Source organism: Giraffa tippelskirchi, chromosome 10, assembly GCF_054371585.1.
Source record: "Giraffa tippelskirchi isolate mGirTip1 chromosome 10, T2T-mGirTip1v1.2.pri, whole genome shotgun sequence".
Lineage (NCBI taxonomy): Eukaryota > Metazoa > Chordata > Mammalia > Artiodactyla > Giraffidae > Giraffa > Giraffa tippelskirchi.
Window position 1 is genome coordinate 119,877,169 of NC_137284.1, and position 22,813 is coordinate 119,899,981.

Below are 22,813 nucleotides of genomic sequence, written 5' to 3' on the forward strand. Positions count from 1 at the left end.
GGGAAGGAAGAGGCACGCGGGCTGTAGAGGCAGGGAGGGCTGCCTCCCCTCCCGGAGGTTGTGGACTGAGCATCTAGGGTGGAATGGTCAGGTGGGAGGCTGGAGAAGCAGGACCTGAGTTCTGATATTTGGGGAGCTGTGCAGTGCTGCAAGGGGAACCTCAGTATGCCGCCTCTCGTCCCCGTCATGTGGGAACCGATGTTAATTCCCAGGCTAATTAGACTAATTCTCCTAATTAACCAATGCTAATTCTCTCTGGATATGTCATTGTCTCGCCGTTTGTGTTTTGAACAGCCCTTCCTCAGCTGAGCACCAGTGGGTGGAGACCAGCCCCAAGTCCACGCTGACCCTCCTAGCGGGCAGCCGGCCTGGCAAGGACGGCCCCGTGCGGCCCCACTTCCCGCCTGCCGACCTCCAGACATCCTTCCACGGCCCTGAGCTGTCTCTGGGGGAGCCGCCGGAAGCTCTGGGTCCCCCGAACAGCCAGGCCTTCCTGAGCTTCAGCACTGCCCCCATGGCGGGAGGTGGGCTCCCTGCCGGGGAGGACCCCGGGGCCTTGCTGGCCAATTCCCACGGAGCAGCCCAGGCCCCCGGCAACCCACTGACAGCAGCTGAGGCTGCCGACAACAGCTTCCTGTCCCACAGCTTTCTCACGGTGGCGCCTGGACACAGCGGCCACCACAGCCCGGTCCTACAGGGCCCGGGACTGCCTCTGCCTGGGCAGCCGCCCCTTCCCGAGAAGAAGCGGGCCTCAGAGGGAGATCGGTCTTTTGGCTCTGTCTCACCATCCTCCAGCGGCTTCTCCAGTCCTCACAGTGGGAGTACCATGAGCATCCCTTTTCCAAACATCATCCCGGACTTTTCCAAGGCTGCCGAAGGGGCAGCACCTTCCCCAGGTAGGTGCGTCTCCATGGGTAGGGGGCCCATTCTTGTGCTCAAGCCTGCACTCGGGCAGGGAAGCACCTTGGGGTTATGGCTCGGCCTGCCCAGTAAGCACCAGTGCTGTTACTGGGCTGAGTGCCTTGAGAGAAGAATCCATAGCCTTCAAGGGGGCTTTTCCATCTCACTATAATAAACATTAAGTTAGTTACTCAGTCGTATCCGATACTACAACCCCATGGACTGTAGCCCACCAGGCTCCTCTGTCCACAGGATTCTCCAGGCAAGAATACTGGAGTGGGTTGCCATGCCTTCCTCCAGGGGATCTTCCCAACCCAGGGATCAAACCCACATGTCCCCACTGCAGGTGGATTCTTTAGCGACTGAGCCACCAGGGTATCCTAGCCTAGCCCAAAGGAAAATACCAATCTTGAGCTGCCTCATAATTCACCTGGGCTTGCCAGGTGACCTTAGTGGTAAAGAACCCTCTTCTCAGTGCAGGCGACATAAGAGACGTGGGTTCGATCCTTGAGTCAGAAAGATTCCCTGGAGGAGGAAATGGCAACCTGCTCCTGTATTCGTGCCTGGAGAGTCCCATGGACAGAGGAACTTGGTGGGCTATTGTCCATAGAGTTGCAGAATCAGACATGACTGAGCGTGCACACACTTCTGCATTTATTCACATTAGATTTAGTTCAAGAGCAGAAAATTCCGACATCCATGGTGGTTCTATTTTTTTCCCTTTCACTTGGAGTCAGTGTTCTGTAACAGTAATTAAAAAAAAAATTAAACGAATACATTTGAAATTTAATTATCTAATGTTTCAAGTGTAGAAGAAAGAATTAGACACTGAAGGAAATGGCAGCCCACTCCAGTGTTCTTGCCTGGAGAATCCCAGGGACGACAGAGCCTGGTGGGCTGCCATCTATGGGGTCGCACAGAGTCGGACACGACTAAAGCGACTTAGCAGCAGCAGCAGCGGGAGTAAGGGACACCAGCCTTGCTTCCTGTCTTTCTAACTACGTGTGGGTGAAATGGGGTGCCCGATCGTGGAGGCATCCTGCTGTCTTTGTGTTTTTGTCATCAAACAGCCACTCCCTGCTCCGTGTCAGGCTTCTCCCCTGTAGTTAAATAGAGCGCTCTCACCTGGGGTGGGACTTTGAACATCTAGGTCTCTTTGAGGTGAGAGGTTGCAATAAAAAAACGCCCTTCACAGTTAACTGTTTTTAAATTTTGTTTTGCAGATAATCCAGGTGATAAGCACGTGTCTGTGAACTTTGTTCAGGACACATCCAAGTTCTGGTACAAGGCGGACATCTCCAGAGAGCAAGGTGCGTGGGCCAGATGACAACCCTGTGTCTGGGGTGGGAGCATCGGGGAGGCATCGCCTGGTGATGGATGAGTTCGAGCAAGGCCTGCACTTCATTACCCACCTCGGGGGAAAGGCTACGACCTTTAAGTTTTTATTGGAAAACCTCATTCCTAAGGAGGGACCCAGCCAGGAAGGGCACCAGCCACGATCATTCCAGTGTTGGGGTGTAATTTCTGGTGGCTTCCAGCAGCCAAGGTCTGGCTGGTGTTGCCCGTGATGGCTGCAGATTGTGATGAGGCGCTGTCATGGGTCCCAGCCTCAGGGGGAAGTCAGGGGGAAGAAGTGTCTTTCCTATTTATGGGCATACCTGCCTGTGTCACATTGGAAGGACAGACTGCCAGCAGCCTTAGCCCAGTTCTCACACACACAGCACAGTGACTCTGGGTGTGCAATTCAGTCTTAAGGCAGCTGGCAAATATGAGAAATGGTTAATTCTGTTGAGCAGCTAAGTTGCATGTCACTTTTTACTAGAACATGAATGTAAAAGATGTCCCGGAAGGAAGCTGGCATGCTGTTGGTAGTGGTCCCTCTGGGACAGGCCCTTAGGCGAACAGCACTCACTCCTTCAGCAGGAATTCTTGGGGTCCCTGCGAGGTGCTATTGTCCTCCCTGGAGGTGATGACACGGCTGCCTGTGGGCTCATCACTCCCAGGCCCCTCTCGGAGAGGATGACATGGGACTGGCTAGGGGCCTGGCAGACGCTGGTCAGGATGCCCAGGAAGGAGGTTCCCCAGGGTGGCTGGGGGTGCTGGACTGAGAAAGGGGATGGCGGGTGTTCCAGCGGCCAGGCGTGCTAAACACATGGTGAACCGCTGCTCTGTGCTGGGATCTCAACTTGGGGAAGAAACTGAGAACTGCTCTCCTGGGGAATTCCTCAGAAATGCCTGGATGTGAATAGTTAAATGGCTGGAAAACAGCACCGTCCAACTTTTTCATAGAAATTCTTATACTCAATTAGGCAGATAATAAAAATGCTAAGAATGTGCCTTTCTTCCCATGAGCTCAATGGACCCCTTGTCATGTCATTTCGGGGGAGCCTTCTCGGCTCGGAGAGGCTTCTGAGTCCCTGAATTGGCCTTTGTGTTGTGTGCACTCACCACGTTTCAGGCTCTGATGTGGCCAGATGCTCCGTTCCTGTCCCCTCCTTCCTCTGGTTGCAAGAACCCCCGTGATTGTGGCCCTTTGCTCCAGGGCTCAGTGCCTCATCCAGCCTGACAGACCCTGAGAGGTGCTTATTGAGGACCTTGTTCTCGAGTATTCTAAACAGACCATCTTACTCCAGCAGCTCAGCCTTTCAGACCAGGGGAAGGCTGGCCTAGACTGTACCCTTCTTTGAATGAAGAGGCAGGCTTGGTTGGAGTGCGCCCGGCGGGTCCTGCAAGACAGGGATGGCAAAGCCTGCCTCATAGGGTGTGGGGGAGAGACTCTGAGTGGAGGGAACCTCCCTTGTTGGCATCTGCTAGGCAGTAGGAGTTATTGTTGTCATTTGCCTAATCTTGCTGTGCTAGTTGCTCAGTTATGTCCGACTCTTTGCAACCCCATGGACTGTAGCCCGCCAGGATCCTCTCTCCATGGGATTCTCCAGGCAAGAAAACTGGAATGGGTTGCCATGACCTCCTCCAGGGGACCTTCCCAACCCAGAGATCCAACCCAGGTCTCCCGCATGCAGGTGGATTTTTACCATCTGAGCCACCTTAGCCATGCATTTAAAAATATTTCTTTGGGGTGGACCCCATCTCAAAATAGCTAATACGTGCATGAGGCATTGATTTTTCCAGTTGAACTCCAAAAGCGGAACCTCTTCTATTTTCTGGATATTTTGTGCAGATAATACCTACACAGACAAATGCTCTGGTGGACGTGCCAACTTCACCAAATGGAAGAAAGCCTCTTGTGGGTTTTGTTGTAACTGCTGGCATGTGCCGTTTTCTGGAAAAACTGTGATGAAATTTCAGGGAGATGTAGGAGGGAGAGAAAACCTATAGCATGTTTTGGGGTACAACTGTTCACATATTACTATGGAAAGTTAGTTCCTTGGGAGTTTTTTTAAAGGTGGACATAAAAACCTCAGGAGAAAAGGGGCTCCAAAGTAAAGTAGAAACATTTTTTTAAATTTGTTTATTTTTGGCTGTACTGGGTCTTCGTTGCTTTATGTAGGCTTTCTCTAGTTACAGTGAGCCAGGGCTACTTTTCATTGCGGTAGTGCATGGGCCTCTCATTGTGGTAGCTTCTCTTGTTGCGGAGCACAGCCTCTGGGCGCTCGGGCTTCAGTACTTACAGCACTTGGGCTCAGTAGTTGTGGTTCACCAGCTTAGTTGCTCCGAGCGCGGCATGTGGAAACTTCCCAAACCAGGGATCGAACCTGTGTCCCCTGCATTGGCAGGTGGATTTGTATCCACTGTGCCACCAGGGAAAGCTTAAAGTAGAAATTAAGTATGACTATACCAGCTGTGCTCTCTGGTCTCTGCTCCAGCATCCTTGAAAGCTCCAGCTGCAGGGAGAGAGGTGATAGGATGTGTCTGCTGCCTCTGCAGCCACGGGGCAGACCTGGCCTTGCCCCTGGAGGTACACTAGCTCATTCTCACAACCTCAGCAGGGGTTCATTTCTGTTTCAGCAACAATGAGTCCAGCATGGCCCTCAGGCTCTCTTGTGCCCAGGAGGCCTGGTGATGGGTGGAGAAGGGAGGCCTGAGAGGGGAGAATGGGAGGAAAGGAGCCAGCCTTCTCTCTGCCACCCAGAAGTCTGCTGCCCACGAGGCTGGGGCACTTCTTTGTACCACAGTGAAGTAAAATCATGACTTACAAAGAAAAGGCTCTGGTGAGGTTATCACAATTGAAAAATGTAACTTCTGTAAGTGATCTTTCCCCTACTTTAAAAAAATAACATGTGTTCAGCCCCCATAATCAGAAAACATGCTATGAGACAAGACCTGCTGCACAGGCCTGGGTCCCTGGTATCTGCTCCCCACCCACCTTGGGGGTGCCAGAGCAGCAGGTGGGCTGTGGCTCCACCTGTCAGACTTGCACCCCTGGGGTCACACCAGACCCCCTCCCCTTAGAGAGCGTGTACTTTCCTCTGCTTCTTCCCCACCATGCGCATAAGCTCGTGCTTAGGGCCTGTCCTGCCAAGGGCTGGGGCAGTGCATGGATGAAGGTGCAGAAGAAACTCGCTGTTTCGTCTGCAGCCAAGCAAATGCCCTGTTGTGGGGGTGGGGCTGGAGTCAGGGTACACAGAGTGCCTGGAACAGGAGGCTCTCTGGGGTTATTTCCTGTTGCTGATGGCGCTTCCAGCTACTCCTGGGTTAATGTCTGGCCCACTCTACTCCATACAGGACCTTGGGCTCTACAGAAAGGTGGTATTTCCATGGCTATAATTGTGTAGTGCTTTATACTTTAAATCCCTAGTTTTCTTTTTGTAAAATGTATAAAAGAAATCTTGAGAGGTGTTCTGGTTACTGCAGAAAATTCTCACTGGTGTCTGGGCCACATCAACTTGAGGATACTGTGATGCTAACCCATCTCTCTTTTTTCCTGTATCCTGAGCCCAGGACCTGGGAGGGTGGACTTTGAGCTTCAAGGGGAGGGATATTAGAACTACCTGTGTTCCAGCCTCACTGGGGCAGATGGCAGGTGCGGTGCCAGGTGCATTTCATGGCCCTCATTGGCCACATCAAATAGGGTTCACAGCCTCGTCCAGACTGTAAACAACCGGCCACAATTGCCACCCCTGCCTCAGAGCCACGGGACAGAGGGCCACCTACGGCCATCCCCTGGGACAAATCTTGGGGCTTTATTAAATATTCAGTAACTTTGGGGGTACATCCACAGTCCTCAGAGAGTATGATTGGAATTTCTTTCCTCCTATGGAAAGTTGAAAGCGCACGCTCTAAAATCTCTAAGAAAAATGCCGCGCAGGGAGCCGTAGGGCAGGGCCACAGCGGAGACCAGGTGGCCGCCCCGCCTGCCATCCTGCTCTGCACTGTGTGCGGAAACCTGGTCTGACTGGAATCAGTGGGCCTCAGTTTCCTGGGCTGTCAGGTGAGGTCCTCATTTGGGCTTCAGAGATGCTGTGTGGTTAATGGGAATTGCGTGTGAAGGCAGCACCTTTGTGATCTGAAGGGCCGGGCCACCCTGTAAAATAAAATAGTCAGGCCCCCACGGAACTTCTGGTCATTGCAGCTTCCCTTACCCTTGTCACAAGCATAAGTGGAGTCAGGCTGTGGCGTCCCCCTCAGACACTCATGCCTCTCTGTTCCCCTCTGCAGCCATCGCCATGCTGAAGGACAAGGAGCCCGGGTCGTTCATCGTCAGGGACAGCCACTCCTTCCGAGGCGCCTACGGCCTGGCCATGAAGGTGGCCACACCCCCGCCCTCTGTCCTGCAGATGAACAAGAAAGGTGGGTCCTACTCTGCTCAGTGGGGCCTCGCCTGTCAGTCCCCTTCGTTCCCATGAGGTGGTGGATGACCTGCAACAGCGCTCATAGGTTTTCCGCTTAGTATTTATTTTTTTCGGGTGTACTTTAGTAAGTACTGTTCTAGCTCAAGAAGGAAGGTTAATTATTTATCAATTTCCTTTTTCTTTTAACTTGTTTTGATGGGTGATCTATCCCATTGTTCAGATAACAGAACAATGAAGCAAGGCCTCTGATCAAGAGGCTTTGTTTCCATTTTCAGCCCTGTCTGCCTCGGTCCCCTCTTGCTTCCTGTGGGTAAACATCTGTGATAAATTCCCGTGTCTTCTTACTGCCTATTCAGTGCACACAAATAGGCATTTTTCCTTTTCTCTTACATAGAAGGTGGCATACAGTATACACGGTTCTTGTTCCTACACCCTGTAGAGTATTTTGATGGAATGAAGATGAGGCCAGTGCAAGCCTGAAGTCTTGAGACTCTCCCTTCTCAGGGAAAAGGACAAAGACTTCCTCCGTCTCTCGTCCAACATTGCACTGGTGGCAAATTCTAGCTGAATAATGTGTAGTGCAGGCAGGGCTTCTTCTGACTTTTTAATGTTTTCAGGTGTGAACATAACCAGGTACAAAAGAGTTTGCGATGCCTACATGCATAGGTAAACATTATTATGAAGCAGACATGCATGTATCCAACCATAGGTGACAACCTTGTGGGGAAGCCCCTACGTGCCCTTTTCTGTGTTTCATAATCCATCACCACCATGGCTTTTTGGTTTCCAAGGACACTGGATTTAACTAGTTAAGGCCCTTCCAGTGACCCTGTGTCCTTCTGACATACCTCCATTAGCCGGTGAATGCTCCAGCTTTCTGAAAGCAAGTGTGTTTTAGGCTTACCTTGTAATTCCCCTGCTCCGGCCACTTCTCTAAAGGTCATTGGTTCTTTATATTGGGGAATAATATCTAGAAACCAAAATCTAATCTCTAGATTTGCTCTTTGGTATCAGAGTATCACTCCTTCTCTCTAGGACTTGAGCTAGGGAATGTGAAAAGGGAAAGTGTTAGTCACTCAGTTGTGTCTGACTTGGCAACCCTGTGGACTGCAGCCCACTAGACTCCTCTATCCATGGAATTCTCCAGGCAAGAATACTGGAATGGGTGCCATTTCCTCCTCCAGTGGATCTTCTCAACCCAGGATAGAACTCATGTCTCTTACATCTCCTGCATTAGCAGGCAGTTCCTTCACCACTAACGCCACCTGGGAAACCCATCTAAAAAAATTCCTGAGCTCATGCTGATAACCACCCATTCAAATATAATATCAACAGGCCTTTTCTCACTGCTCCCTCAGGGACAAGCTCGGTTCCCAACAAAGCAATAGACTCTCCCTTCCTCTGTCCCCTAATATATGGCTTCTGGTTTATCCTTTTTTTTTTTAATCTCATTCTGCCGTCTGTGCCTTTTTTTTTCCCTTTTCTTTTTACCAACTATGCCACAAACTCTAAGGAAAGGGAAAAGATTCTTTTCCCCTAAATGGAGGTTGTGGGCTGGAATGTCAGCAGGTCACATGACTCTTCCTGGGAACCTGGGCTCACCTTGGTGAGGGGAGGGTGGACCAGAATGAGCACAAATTCTGCCCCCTTGGTATTCAGCTGGAGCTTTCAAAGCTAGGCCAAAACTTTTTTTTCCTGCATGTGTTATCTTTTTTGGAAATACAGATGGTGGTGTATAATTCTTAACCTCCAGGCTTGCATCCTGCCTCTAAGGTCAATATTGACTCAGTCTTCAGGCGAAGGCAACAAAATAGAGGATTTTAGAATAGCAGATTTCTAGACATGCAGCGTTGCTGGCATCCTCCTGGTGAAATTTTATCGGGCTGCCAAGTGTTCAACCAGCCCTTGGATCTGGCATTGGGATTTCACAGTGTAAGGACAGATCTAAGAGGAGAGTTGGCTAAACCAGGAAAAAGCCCAGCAAGTCACCAGCCACCCCTGGCACCCTGGAGACAGAACAGCGACAGACGTGTGGCGAGGACTGTTCTCCAAACCCCTACACAGCTGGTTTCCCACTGAGTCACTTCTCACCACCGGCATCCAGACCACACTCTGGGTCTCCCTTCAGTTTAGAAGCCGTGGATCATTTTCCTCCCACAGCTGAATGGCAAAATGTTCTTTTCCCCATTTTTACTCAGTACTGCCTTTTATGGAATCTGATCATTTCCTTTCCTACCAGCTATACTGCCCCTGCAAAATGCTGACACTGATGTTGTTGATATTTGTCACTGTTGTTTACAATAAGCATTATTAGGGAACCTGCTGTGGGCCACGTGTGGAGCCCAAACCTGCCTCTAGCAGATCCAGCCATCAGAAATGTTAGAAGTTACAGCAGACACATTCCCATGGAAACCCGTTCCCATGGAGACACATTCCCAGGGAGGGTGCTGAAGGAGGTAGGACAGAGACACAGCACAGCATGAAGGTCTGCGGGATTCATTAGCACAGAGCAGTGACTTCTTTTTCTTCTGTTTGTTATTTGTACTTTTCCACCACCAGACAGTTTGCCATTCTGTGGTTTTTCAGGATGCACTTTCTTTTTGAGCTTATGGGCTGGCACAAACACAGTGTAGTAGCAATATGATTAGAGGGCTTGCTTTCAGGAGGGGCTTGGGTACCTGACTCCTGGCTAAATCTTACCCAGAAGACTGACATCCTTCCAGCTCTTTCCAGTGATTCATTTTTGGACATTATGCTGTGTTTGGGTCCTTCTAAGCTCTCTTCTTAGGAGGTGAAGGAGCTGGAGGTCCATGTTCTCAGTTCTTAGCTGCTCATTCCTATAACTGGGCATTCTGCAGAATGTTTGAGGCTCTTTCCCAAGGATTCCTCCACCTCCAGTCATGGTCACTGGAGGGAGTTCTAGCTGCCCATCCAGGCGGTGCTCAGCCACTGTCCTGCAATCCAGCTGCTATTCCTGGGTGGTTATTGGCAGCCTACCTGTTGCAGAGGCCAGATTCTCCTTCGTGCTCTCTCATCCTCCCATGCTCTCATTTTTAAAAATGCTCTTCTCTTTCTTTTAAATCTCTCCCCACAGCTGGAGATTTGGCCAATGAACTTGTTCGGCATTTTTTGATTGAGTGCACCCCAAAAGGAGTGAGGTTGAAAGGGTGCTCCAATGAACCATATTTCGGTAAGTGGCTGAGCACCTGACATGGTGTCTGAACCCATGAGCATGAGCTCCCTCTGCTTGGTCCATCACTCTGCTGGGGCTTCTCTCAGAGCATCTATTTTCATCCCCATTTTTAGATCCCTCAGTTATCATTTCTAAAATAAACTGGATATGAAATTGTTCTTAAAAGCATTCTTAAAACTAGGCAAATAAAACACACCGTGCTAGGATTGGAAATGCAGGTTCCATTAGGTATGGTCCATGCAAGCGAACAGAGAAGTATAGGCAAGGTTGGGAGTCCACTGGGCACAAGGAAAGCACAGATTCCCTGTGAGAAGAGATACTTTTTGACCCTGCAGTGTCCAAAAGATGGCATGCACTCACAGGCAGAGCTTGAGCAAACCAAAGCATCACCTTACAGAGACGATTCGGTGGTACCAGTGGGAGCGGTCTCAGATTCAGCAGACGGTGTGACTTGTTCTTTGTAAATTGGCAACGGCGTATCTTTGGTGAGAATCATCTGTAGTTCCCCTTACCTGCCCCTTCGCCGTCTGCTGAACTTGCTGCTTCATTGAAGCTTTGTACAAATTCCCACAGTTACGGAGTATGTAGGTTGCTAAAAATATAAGGTGTCATCCTTTACAGCAGTCTCCTTTCAGTAGATGAATTGGCTGAGCAATGCAGTATTTGGGGCTGTGCTCACTCCTGTTTGTTGTTCATCCATTCACAGGGAGCCTGACGGCTTTGGTGTGTCAGCATTCCATTACGCCCTTGGCTTTGCCCTGCAAACTGCTCATTCCGGATAGAGGTATGCTGCCGGGGCCCCAGGGCTGCTCTGGCTCTCTGTGTGGGATCATGTACAAGGTGTTGGAATCCATAGAGATTCAGTGAGAAAAATCAGACCAAAACTTCCTTTCCATCACATGTCTGTGGCTAAACCCTGAATAGGTCAGGTCAGGTAAGAAGAGGTGGCCCACTGCCCCTACAGCTTCCGCTCATATCTTTATATCACGGCTTTGTGAAAAGCTTCTGTGGAGCAAAGATTCTGTAGCTCAGAAGTATAAAATGCTTGGACTCAGAGACCTGCAAGGTCATTTACACTTCATTTTTATAATTCTACAAAATCAGAAAAATGTTGATATTGTTGACTTTAAGTGCTAGGTGAACTATTCTCTTTACCTTTGTGTTTGTTTCAAACTATCCATGGGAAAAGAATTTTTAAAAATAGCACCCACAGCATATGATCAGGCATATCCCTGCTTTCCTAGGCCATCTCAAGTTCACATAATTGCATTATGTTCCAGAAAGATGATTAATTTAAAATATAGGCAGATGTGACTTAGCTTTCAAAATATAATTGTTCATATAAATTAATTCATAGATGACAAGGGTAATTTTCTGGCCTGTGCCATCCCAGATTTTGCTTGAAATGTGATGATGGCTTCTCTGGGTGCAGCTCTTGTTGCCAGGAGGAAGGCCCAGTTCTGCAGAGCCTGCCTGTCACCCTCCGGGATGCAGTCAATGAGCATCCACATTGTCACGCATTTTCTTGCTCCTTCTTCTTGCAGATCCGTTGGAGGAAATAGCCGAAAATCCTCAGCAAACAGCGGCCAACTCTGCGGCCGAGCTGCTGAAGCAAGGGGCAGGTCAGTCCTCGATGTGTTTTACTCTCCTACTGGCTCCTGGGCAGAGATGGGATTCCTTTCTTGCCTGCAGTCTGGGTTCCTTTCCTTGCTGTGTCAGGGGAGGCTTCCTTCTATAGAAGCCACCACAAGGCTGGGCTGGGGGTGGCGGGGCAAGTGTCCTGGCAGCAGGGCCAGGACTCCACAGGCTGAACAAGACCAAATTCAGTGGTATAAATATCACAGCCTGTGTTTCATTTGGGGAAATGGTCAGATAGACCGTGGGTAACGTGCCCCTCCAGCGGATATATAGTAAAGTGATCAATGAGTCCACAGTTTGACCCAGGGTGTCTCCCACCCCCAGGCAGCGAGCTACTGGGGGCACTGTTTTCTTATTAATAGATTTTATTTTTTAGCACAGTTTTGGGTTCATAGCAAAATTGAGAGGGTGCTGCAGAGGTTTCTCATATACCCCCTGTCCCCACACACATGCACAGCCTCTCTCAATTAACAACATCCTTCATCAGGTGGGACATTTGTTAGAGTTGATGAACCTACGTTGACCCATCTCTGTTACCCAGAGTCCATACTTTACATTACTGTTCACTCCTGGTGTACATTCCATGCGTGCATGCTAAGTCGCTTCATTCGTGTCCTACTCCTTGAGACCCCTTGGACTCTAGCCCACCAGGCTCCTCTGTCAGTGGAGATTTACCAGGCAAGAATACTGGAGTGGGTTGTCATGCCCTCCTCCAGGGGATCTTTTGGACGCAGGGATTGAAACTGAGTCTCTTATGTCTGCATTGGCAGGCGGGTTCTTTACCAGCAGTGCCACCTGGGAAGCCCATGGGTTTGGACAAATGTTTAATGACGTGTATCCACCATTGTAGTATCACACAGAATAGTTTCACTGCCCTAAACATCCTCTGTGCTCCACCTGCTCATCCCTCCTCCCAAATCCTGGCAAACCAATCCTTTTAGTGTCTCTGTGGTTTCACTTTTCCAGAATGTCATATGATCAGAATCATACTGTATGTGGAGTCTTCAGATTGGCTTCTTTCACTTAGTATTATGCATTTAAGATTCCTCCATGTCTTTTTAGGGCCTGAGAGCTGTTTCCTTTTAGTGCTGAATAATATTCCATTGTCGGGATATACCACACTTTGTCCATTCACCCACGGAAGGACATCTTGAATGCTTATATATTTTGGTAATTGTGAATAAAACTGCTATAAACATCCACATGCAGGTTTTCATGTGGACGTAATTGTCAACTCCTTTGGATAAGTATCAAGGAGCACAGTTGCTGGATCTTATGGTAAGAGTATGTTTATTTTGTGAGAAACCACCAAGCTGTTTTCCCAAGTGGCTGCACCCATTTTGCATTCCCACAGCAATGCATGAGACTCCTCCTGCTCCACACCCTCCCAGCAGTTGGTGTTGTCAGTGTCCTGGATTTTGGTCATTCAAAATAGGTGGTTAGTGGTATCTCATTGTCATTTAAATTTGCGTCTTCCCAATGACATATGACGTGGAACATCTTTCATGTACTTGTCTGCCATCTGCATATCTTCTTTAGTAAGGTGTCTGCTAAAGTTGTTTGTCCATTTTTCAATAAGGTTATTTGTTTTCTTATTGTTAAATTTTAAGAGTTCTTTGTATATTTTGGTAACAGTTCTTTGTGAGATTTGTCTTTTGCAAATACTTTCTTCTAGGAGGCAGCTTGTCTTCTCATACTCTTGACAATGTCTCTCAGAGCAAAAGTTTTTTATTTGAATGAAGCCCAGTTTATCAATAGGTCTTTTCATGGATCATGTCTTTTGTATCTGGAAAGTTATCACCAAACTCATCTCAATTTTCCCCTGTCTTATAAGAGTTTTATAGTTTACATTTTACATTTAGGTCTGTTCTATTTTGAGTTAATTTTTGTGGTGGGTTTAAGGTCTGTGTCTAGACTGTTTTTGCATGTGGATGTCCAGTTGTTCCGGCACCATTTGTGAAAAAAGACTTGTCTTTTCTACATTGTATCTCCTTTGTTCCTTTGTCAAAGATCAACTGACTATATTTATGTGGGTCTATTTCTGGACTCTATTCTGTTCCATTCATCTCTTTGTCTTATTATTTCACCAATACCACACTGTCTTGATTACTGGCATTTTATAGCAAGTCTTAAAGTCAAGTATTAATAGTATCAGTCCTCTCATTAGTTTCTTCTCCTTCAATATTGTGTTGACTTCCCTGGGTCTTTTGTTCTCCAGATAAACTTTAGAGTAGGTTTGTTCATACCCACAGAGTAAGTTGCTAGAATCTAGATGGGGATTTCATTGCCTCTACAGATCACGTTGGGAAGAACTGACATCTTAATTATATATTGAGTTTTCCTATTCATGAATGTGGAATATTTAGTTTAGTTCTTTGATTTTATTAGTGGGAGTTTTTTAGTTTTCCTCATATAGATCTTGTACATACAATATTTTATTAGACTTTTACCTATTTCATTTTGGGGGGTGCTAATATAAATAGGGATTGTGTTTTTAATTCCAAATTCCTCTTGTTCTTAGGGAAGTGATTAACTTGTATATTCACCTTATATCCTGCAGCCTTGATGTAATTGATTATTAGTTTCAGGCCAGGCCATTTTTGCAGCATTAGACACAGTCCTAGCGACCCCAGCTTAAGAGGGCTGTGGACAAGCCACAGGGTTCTTGTGGGTGTGCCCTGCATCTTGATCCCAGGGACACTGTACTTTATTTCTGTTCTTCTTAACCCACCTTCGTGGTCATGTGGCAGCACACCTGCCAACAGGTATGACTGCTGCTCAATCTCAGAAGTTGGGATGGAGCCAGAGCCAGTTCGTGGCCAGGCCTCCAGGGAGACTCTCCCAAAGGAAGACAGCCTGGGTGGGGACACAGCCTGGTTAATCGCTCCAGTCACAGGAAAGCACTTTTGCTTCTGTTTAGTGAATATCTAGAGGCCTTTAGAGATGGAGTGAAGATACCCCTACTCACTCTCAGAGCTGCATCTGGCAGACTGGGGAATGAGAGCGGCTCTGTTCCTGGGGAGGACACATCCTTGGGGAGTGGCCAGGCGAGGTCACGGCTCCTACACAACTGAACTTGAGGCAGAGTCTGAATGTCCCATGGTCACAACAACCCACTAACTTATGCAGGGAGCTAGGCTCAAAAAGCCTTCAGGCTGTTTACAAAGCCTTATTCACAATCAGCTATTTGCCTCTCCAAGGGGTGATGGCAATGGACAGGCCCCCAGCCCCCCCACAGTATGGGGATGGGACAGGCTGTCCCAGCTCTTTGCCTGCAGACTGTATTCAGAGTCACTGCAAGTCACTCATTCTCAGCAGCTCTTTCTGGATGCCTGTGCTTTTAGAACTCCATGCAGGGTGGATATTTATGGTCCAGATGGCACGCTCCCCTCTCGGGATGTTTCCTAAACTGCAGGTGTGGATGGGTTCTCGTCCCACCTGGACCCACACTGAGACTGAGGAGGTGCCTCCAGTCCCCCCACCCCCCCAGGGATGCCAGGTATAAATAACACAGCAGAGGTGGAAACGCATCCTGACCAGTGGGTGAAGTCTCCTTGGCTCCAGTGCTGGGTGTGTGTGTCTCTGAGTCACTCACTCTCCACGCCTTTGGAATTAGAAATAAAGGGCGCTTGCCTCAGATACACCTGGCCACGAATCTATGCACATCATTCATAAGCCCCAGGGCCCTTGTGTCTGGCAGACGCATTAATGCCGCTCCCTCCTATGTCTTCCAGCCTGCAATGTGTGGTACCTGAACTCCGTGGAGATGGAGTCCCTCACGGGCCACCAAGCCATCCAGAAGGCCCTGAGCATGACCCTAGTCCAGGAGCCGCCTCCCTTGTCCACAGTCGTGCACTTCAAGGTGTCGGCCCAGGGCATCACCCTGACGGACAACCAGAGGAAGTGAGTGTGCCCAGCGGCCAGGCTGCCGGGGTGGGTGGGCAAGGCTTCTGGCCTCACCTGGGGTTAGACCTCCTACCAGCTCTGCTCAGGCTCCTGGATGTGTGGTGGTCACCCAGGCAGAGCTCTGCGGTCCAGGAACGAATCAATGACCCGGTCAGTCTGTGCTTTATCCTGATGTTCAGTATGTCCTCAGAGACACATATAAACTATTAACATTTGGCCCACATGCTGATTTTTTAAGGAATCAGTAAAATTTTTAAAAAGATACATAGATCTTTGAGTATCTCTTTGATATACACACAGTGTGTGTGTAATCTGCAAATGCAAAAATCTTATAAGTCATTTCTGCAAAAACACTCAGTAACTATGATAGACTCTACTCATCTTTGCTTTAGTGTCATTACTTCTAACAGTTGGTTATCCTGTTTCAGGTAAGAGTGTGACGTTGATAGATATTATTTCAGTATTTAGTTAATGTTAATTATTATGTAATCTATATAATATAAAAGAATGATTTATGTTAATAATTATTAACTATTATATAGATACTGTACAGTACTGTATCTTAGTTAGCAACATTTGAAATCCAGGCAGATGCTGTTTCAGTTTCTAGGGACTTCCCTCCAAGCTGTCACTGAGTGGGTTCTAGGTGAGCAGAGGTTCAGGGAGAGGGGATACTTGTGGAGCCTCAGGAAGAGCACAGAGCAGGGTTAGGTGCCTGGACAGAACAACGGCAGACATGCTCTGTCAAAAGCAGAGCCTTTGACCTCAGGATCAAAGGCATTTCAGAGACAGTTTTTTATTTGCTATGGAAACAGCCTGCTGTGGTTAATGAGGGAGCCTGATCAGCTGCCCTAAAAGCAGAGTGGTGGCAGGAGCTTCGAGGGGTAGGCCGCCACCAGTCCCCACGCCAGCTGGAAGGGCAGCGCCCACCCTAGTGCCCGAGGAGCTCTTCCCAGCATGGTCCCTGCTTCAGAGCTAGTCCTGGGCTTGGGAGGGGCTCTGAACCACTGCTCTCAGGATGAAATAGGTGGAGAGTGTGGGGTGGGGTGTGGGTTCTGCTGCTCAAATTGGGGTCCTCACTCCCCTCTTGACCCGAGTGGTCCGCATAGCAGGTCCCACACGCCTTACACTCAGTTCCCTCACTTTGCAAGCTGCACCGAGGTAACTGTCTCGGAATGTTTGTGACTCGAATGAAATAGACACAAGCTGCCAGCCTGGCCCATCCGAAGCATGGACACAGGGTCAGGTGGGACAGCACGGCTCCTTCCTTCGCATCCTCTATTTTCTTCTGCTACTGGTGTGCTCTTTGTGTACCTCAAGTTTCCCTGTGTGCTTACAAAACCCTGGGGATGGGCTGCGCCCACAGCACTCAGGATCTTTCTTTTTGCCAGAGACAGAACATGCCTGTACAGCTGATGCTGGATAAAGGGGGCTGTGTCCTCAGCATCCCCCATGGAAAGGTGCATGGCTCTGCCCGTGCCTTTCCTTTATGCTGGCCTCTGGGGACACCGCCTCCCTCAGGAGGAGGGGGTACTTGTCCAGCTGGAGTGGGGCACACAGGGCTGGCCAGCTCAGAGGAGCAGGGAGGGCTGGCCATGAAGCAAAGGACGAGTGACAGGGGCTGGGACCAGTACAGAGGGGTCCTCTAATGGTTCCCCCAGTGGCTGTACTGGCCTGGCGTTAGCAGCACCTCCCAATGGATTTAATGCGTACAGTTTACAGCAGGCCATTAGATCCCTCATGGGCGTGACTGGGCTCCTCTTGCAGGAGAACGGCAGACTAGACTGAAGCCCTTTTCACAGGCAATTATCTCAGGCTGTAGACAGTTGGTGGTTTCCTGGGATGAAGGCAGGAAGGCCAGGCCTCACTCAGTTTGATGCAGTTTCTCCATTTTGCTCCTCACGGTGCTTGCCTTCACCCCATGACTTGCTCCTTCCCAAGCACCCAGCTTCATATGTCTGCTGATTTCTAACAAATGTACGCTCTACTCTTCTCTCCAGATGACCAGTAAAAGCATAACATAGGCTTCTGCCCCGCCTAAACCTCCTCGTGGGGGGCCCTCCTAGGGCAGCACTGTCACTGCAAGACCCCAGTGACAGGCTTGTGCTCCCCTGTGTCCCTGCAGGCTGTTCTTCCGGAGACACTACCCCGTGAGCAGTGTGATCTTCTGTGCGCTGGATCCACAGGACAGAAAGTAAGATGCCCGTATCCCTCCTAAGCGATGCGTATGCTTCCTTGGCTTTTTAAGTCAATAAAGAAATTAACGTGGCTCTTCTCTTGTTCTGATTTGCAAGGTGGGTCACAGACGGCCCTTGCTCGAGGTACGTTGCCAGCCTGCCTCTGTCCTCTCTCCGTTGACACTCACTCCACTGCAGATCTCCAAAGAGGAAGATGACAAATAATGCTTATGGGTTTGGGTTTGGCTTTAAACAAAAATGCAAGTGTTCTTTTTATGCAGAAAGGGCCCGCCGAGGGTTAACTTTTCTGTTTGCTCTTCTCTGAATGAGCAACACTTCCATTTGACCCATAAAATAGGGTATAAATAGCATGAAGCAGATTGCATGGCGTTTCCGGCAGTTGAGGAGGGGGTTGGTGTGTTAGGAGGGAGGGCCGCGTGGGTGCAGTAGGCGTCAGTGCTTCCCAGACCAGAGGGAGCGCCGCTGTCCCCCGGCCCTGCTGCCCGTGTAACCTCAGATCCTCCAGAGGTGTCTACACCCCCACAGGTGGCATCTCCATGTCTTCTAAATTTGACGACCGCACATGTCTCACTGTAGGAGCCCTCGCCTAGGGTTCCAATTTTGTGTTTGTAGCTTTGTCTCAGCATCTGATAAAGTGCTAGGAGGCCTCCCCAGCCCCCAAGAAGAGGCAGTACCCTCGGGCCACCCCAGCTTTGGCTCTTAGGACCAACTGTGCTCCCCACATGTGGGCTGTGCTGCCCTGGAGGGTCACTTGAGTGCCATCAGCCTGTCCCTCCTGTGGGGTGGAAACCACTCAGGTCAGATAAAAACATCCTTCATTTCTCTGAGAAAGAGAAGAAGGACCTTAGATAAGGGATAATCCAGGGATTTGGGTTTGGATAATGGTAGTTATTATGTTGTTTGGGGCTCACGAAAGCTTATTCAGAAAAAATAGACTGTGCTGTTCTTTTAAACAGTTTCCTCTCCTGCACATGTGTGGCCCAGGCAGGGAGCCCCTGGTGTGTTTTTAGCGCCCCCCCATCCTCCAGCCCCAGTGGCTGGGAGTGTGGGCATCTAGGCAGAGTCCCCCCTGCAACCTCAGGAACCGAGGCTGGGGTGCTGGCATCCGCAGGTTTGTGTGCCTGTCTGCACCCGTCTGCTCTGATGGTGTGAGGAGGGAACAGGAAGCTCCTGTGGTGGATGGAGCAAGGGTCCTCCCCAGAGACTCAGGACTGGTGTCCAGGAGCTGATGGGTCTGGAGGGGTCCAGCCAGGCTAGACCCAAGTCTTCAGTTTAGGTCTCAGTCTCATGGCCGGCCCTCCCCAGCTCTGCTCCTCAGGTTCCTCCCCTGCGAAGTCTGGGCACAGCATCCCCCCTGCTGCTGTGGAGGAGGTGTGCAGGCAGGTGTCTGGCAGGGGATATGGCCCCGAGATTTTGGAGGGGTGGTGGTAACAGGCGACGACGGTGAGGGAAGAAGCAGAGGCATGCACCCTGTGGGAGGGACCTCCGGCTGGCATGCTGACCCCCCTTTCCTGTTGTAGAGTCTTTGGATTTGTGGCCCGGAAGCAGGGCAGTGCCACGGACAACGTGTGCCACCTGTTTGCAGAGCATGACCCCGAGCAGCCAGCCAGCGCCATCGTCAACTTCGTGTCAAAGGTCATGATCGGCTCCCCTAAGAAGATCTGAGCCCTCACAGCCCAGAGACTCCAGAGGGGCCCACGTGACCCTGGTAGTCCAGGACCGAGAGGGAAGGGGATCCTCTGACTTTTCAAACATGAGAACAAACAACCTTGCCGCCTGTGGCCTCAGTTGAGGGGCACAGCTCATGGATGCATTTCTGTAGCCCAGTGCTTTCTGGGCAGAGGAAGTTGGACATCAGGTGCGCCAATCCAGTCCCCACTCGGGAAAGAACCATTCAAGGAGACATGGGGACCCCTGTTCCTCACACTCTGGTGTTTATGGGAAGGAGGGGGGCTCAGCCCGCTCCCCCTGGCCCTGAGTACCTCGTCACTGCCATGTCAGAGGGCTCCTGGCCAGTGGACATGCCAGGGCCTCTGTCCTCCCACAATGGAGATATTGATTAACCTGAGAAGGGGATGCATGTTGGTTGAAGGTTCGTGCAGGTCAGGCCCTCCTGGAGCACTATGGCATCGTGGGCGAGGGGACGATGTGATGGGCGGCGAGGACAAGAAAGGTCACATGGTCACAGTGAGGCCAGAGCCCAAGCGTGGGGACAGCTCCCCACCTCCACTCACATACTAGGTCTGAATGGTGCACTGGGCCATGAGAGGGAAAAGTGAGAAGATAGAAGGAAACCCCCATTTCCATATAATTTATATTTTACTTTTGCCAAGTTATTTATGATAACAGTTTGCCATTGTTATGGTGTACTGGTGTCTACATGCTGCCATCTGCCAAGGTCAGGGTTCTAAGACAAGCGTCTACCCCCAGTCAGATGCTGCAGGAGTGCGGTGTGGACTCTTTTGGCCATGCTCTCAGCCGTCATTGCCTGAGGGCGGCTGCCAAAACTGGCTTTGCCTCAAGCAGCCTTCCAAACGCTTGACCATCCATATTTGGTTTCCACAAGCAGCCTTTCGAATGCTTGACCATTCACGTGTGGTTTCCTGGCTGCAGATACAGCCTTTCTGGGGAGGAAGGTCTTGAGGGATGGGACATGATTAGTTTGAGACTCAGGCCTGCTCTGCATCGCTGTCCTCAGCTGTCTTGGGACCTGGGAAAGATCACCACCCCAGAACCGTTGACCTGCAGGAGTGCTCATCTGTCTCTGCCCCACCTGTTGTCTCCCATTGGGATCCATGTGTTCTGGCACCTGAGCAAGGGGAGGTGTTCTACACTGTTTCCCAGCTCTTCTGCATCATCTTAGGCACCAAATCAGGCATGCTGTTTATGCCGATGTGCATGTTGCTAAGTGGAGGTCTCTCCACCTGAATCTGTCAGTGGTCAGAGGTTTTGGAGAAGCCAGTGGTCCTGCAGGCTCCCCAGAGCAAGAGACAGAGCTGGGCAACATCATCATAAAGTCCCTCTCTCCTTCCCCGTCACCCCAGACGTTCATGCCGCGCCTCTCCATCCCTAGAGGACTGTCCATCTCCTCCGCTTCCCAAATCAAGCACCAGCTCTTCAAACACCAGGAATCACCACGACAGACATCACGCTAGTGTTTGGAAATGTGCTCTGTGGATTCTTTGTTTCTAAAGTGGGGCAGAGACAGTAAGTGACAGCAGAGGTGGGATCCACTGAATCCAGTGGGCACTGTTTGTGTGTGTGAGTGTGTGTGTGTGAAAGCAGGTGGGTGAGCCCACTGTTTAGCTCCTATTGATGCACCAACACAAGTGCCTCGTTTCTGTGCCAAATGTTTGCCTTGGTCCTTGTGGACCCTCTTCTCTGATGCATGGCGGCATGGCCAAGGAGAACGTGCCGGCGTCTCCCAGAGGCCTGATACCTTGGTCGCTGGGGTGGGGGCGTCTAGCATTTCAGTTTTTCATTCACAGCAGAACTCGGCGAAGAGGAGCAGAAGTTTGTGCTGGCCCCCAAAGGGGCCTCCTCCTGAGATGCTGGGTCCACAAGTTTGACCCAGAGACTGCAAGCCAGGTCCCGTATATCCTTCTGATGGAGGAAAAAAGGACTCACGAGGGGTTCCGGACTTAGTAGCATCAACTGCTCCAGTCACAGAGGGACCTTCTTCCGCCCCTGGCTGTCCTCGTCCAGATCATGCAAGCCATGACATTTGGTTTTTAAACTGACTGGCAGCAGAGCCTTTTACTCTCAGTGGTCAAGGAAGTTTCCTCCCAGCAACCGGCTCCCTCTGGAGTAAGGAATGAAAGGAATCGAGTTTCCTGGTTTCTGAGGAGCTGGTACAACAGTGTGTTACATATGCATAAAATGGAACAAGACGAGTCCATAAACTTTGTGCTCAGACCTTGGGCAGCCCCACCACCAACACTGGCTCTGGGCAGGCAGGGAAGGAACATCCCCAGGCATCTGGGGTGCCCATGGGCACAGGGGTACTGTCCTGGATTGTGCACAAGGACTGCGCCCCACTAGCATCATAACCTCATAGCCAGAGCCTGTTAACCTGCTCATTAACCTATGCTGTATTCCTCCAGTGTTAACCTGTAAATGTGTTAAGTCACACCGCATTTAAGGGTCTCCGTGTGTATTCTCGGCATCAGAGACCTCATTGTGTCTCCTTCTCTGCCTTACCTAGTAGTGGATATTTTTACTTTTCTTATATTGTAAAGAATATATCCAGTATGTAAATGAATGTTCTATAAATCCTTTGTATAGTCATTTTCTCTGCTCTTTAAATATCATCTCTATTCAGAGTATAATAAAAGTATAAACTTGATAAGCCTCAGTGAGGCAAGCATTTGTGGTGTTAGATGCAAGTGCCCCACAGGGTGTGTGCAAGTGTGGGTGGGTGTGTGTGCATGTCTGAATATGCCTGTGTGTGTGTTTCTCTGGGAGTTTGAAGGGGACTGTGTATGAATGAGTGGATTCACTTACAAACTTATTGTATATTTTTCCTTCAGGAATATAGTTTGATTTCTGCCCAAAGACTTGAAAATTGTATTCAGAAATTTTAAGAATTTAATGATGACATGTGGTATTGATCATAGGTGCTGCTACGTTTTTGATGTTGATATAAAGCCCCTAATCCAGTAGCTGTAGGAGAAAGCTCCTAGTGTAGTCAGCCTGTAATGGGACTGCTCAGGTGTTAAACCAGAGTGGGTGCTGAACCTGAATATAAAAAGTCTGGTCATGTCTGACTCTTTGTGACCCCATTGACTGTAGCCTGCCAGGCTCCTCTGTCCATGGACTTCTCCAGGCCAGAATACTGGAGTGGGTAGCTGTTCCCTTCTCCAAGGGATCTTCCCAACCCCAGGATCAAACCCAGGTCTCCCATGTTGCAGGCAGATTCTTTACTATACGACCCACAAGAGAAGCCCCAAAAGTCCGGTGGGTTCACTTTTTTTTTTTTTTCAATAGATGCTGGTGACAGTCCCAGCACAGCCCTGCAGGCTCTTGTGGGCTTGTGGGTCTCATCCCCCAGCTAGGTGGAGCCCCACTGTGCTGTCTTTCTGCCCTCTAGGGCCTGTTTGTTTCCTCAGCTAAGTGGAAGAAGCCATGGGGATTAAGCCACTTGGATGGTGGCCTCAGTTCCACTGGCTATGCCAGAGCCTGCAACAAGAAAGGAAGATGAGGCTGGGTATGACCAGTGCGTGTGAGAT

General features: G+C 49.8%; 1 protein-coding gene across 23 annotated transcripts in view; it reads left to right on the forward strand.

Annotated features, from left to right (window-relative positions):
• The window catches only part of TNS3 (tensin 3), a 220,368-nt gene extending 198,438 nt beyond the window's left edge, over positions 1-21,930 (forward strand). For 12 of the 23 annotated variants that reach the window (XM_081536793.1, XM_081536795.1, XM_081536807.1 and 9 more), the window contains 10 exons: positions 295-896; positions 2,124-2,210; positions 6,517-6,648; positions 9,745-9,840; positions 10,550-10,627; positions 11,388-11,465; positions 15,216-15,384; positions 17,513-17,581; positions 17,682-17,708; positions 19,106-21,930. In XM_081536793.1, the coding sequence (XP_081392919.1) occupies positions 295-896; positions 2,124-2,210; positions 6,517-6,648; positions 9,745-9,840; positions 10,550-10,627; positions 11,388-11,465; positions 15,216-15,384; positions 17,513-17,581; positions 17,682-17,708; positions 19,106-19,250 (1,483 nt within the window). In that variant the 3' untranslated portion in view covers positions 19,251-21,930. Of the gene's footprint in view, positions 1-294; positions 897-2,123; positions 2,211-6,516; positions 6,649-9,744; positions 9,841-10,549; positions 10,628-11,387; positions 11,466-15,215; positions 15,385-17,512; positions 17,613-17,681; positions 17,709-19,105 lie in introns of all 23 variants that reach the window. The other 11 variants (XM_081536800.1, XM_081536805.1, XM_081536806.1 and 8 more) reach the window with 2 other exon arrangements.
• The last annotated feature ends 883 nt before the right edge of the window (positions 21,931-22,813 follow it).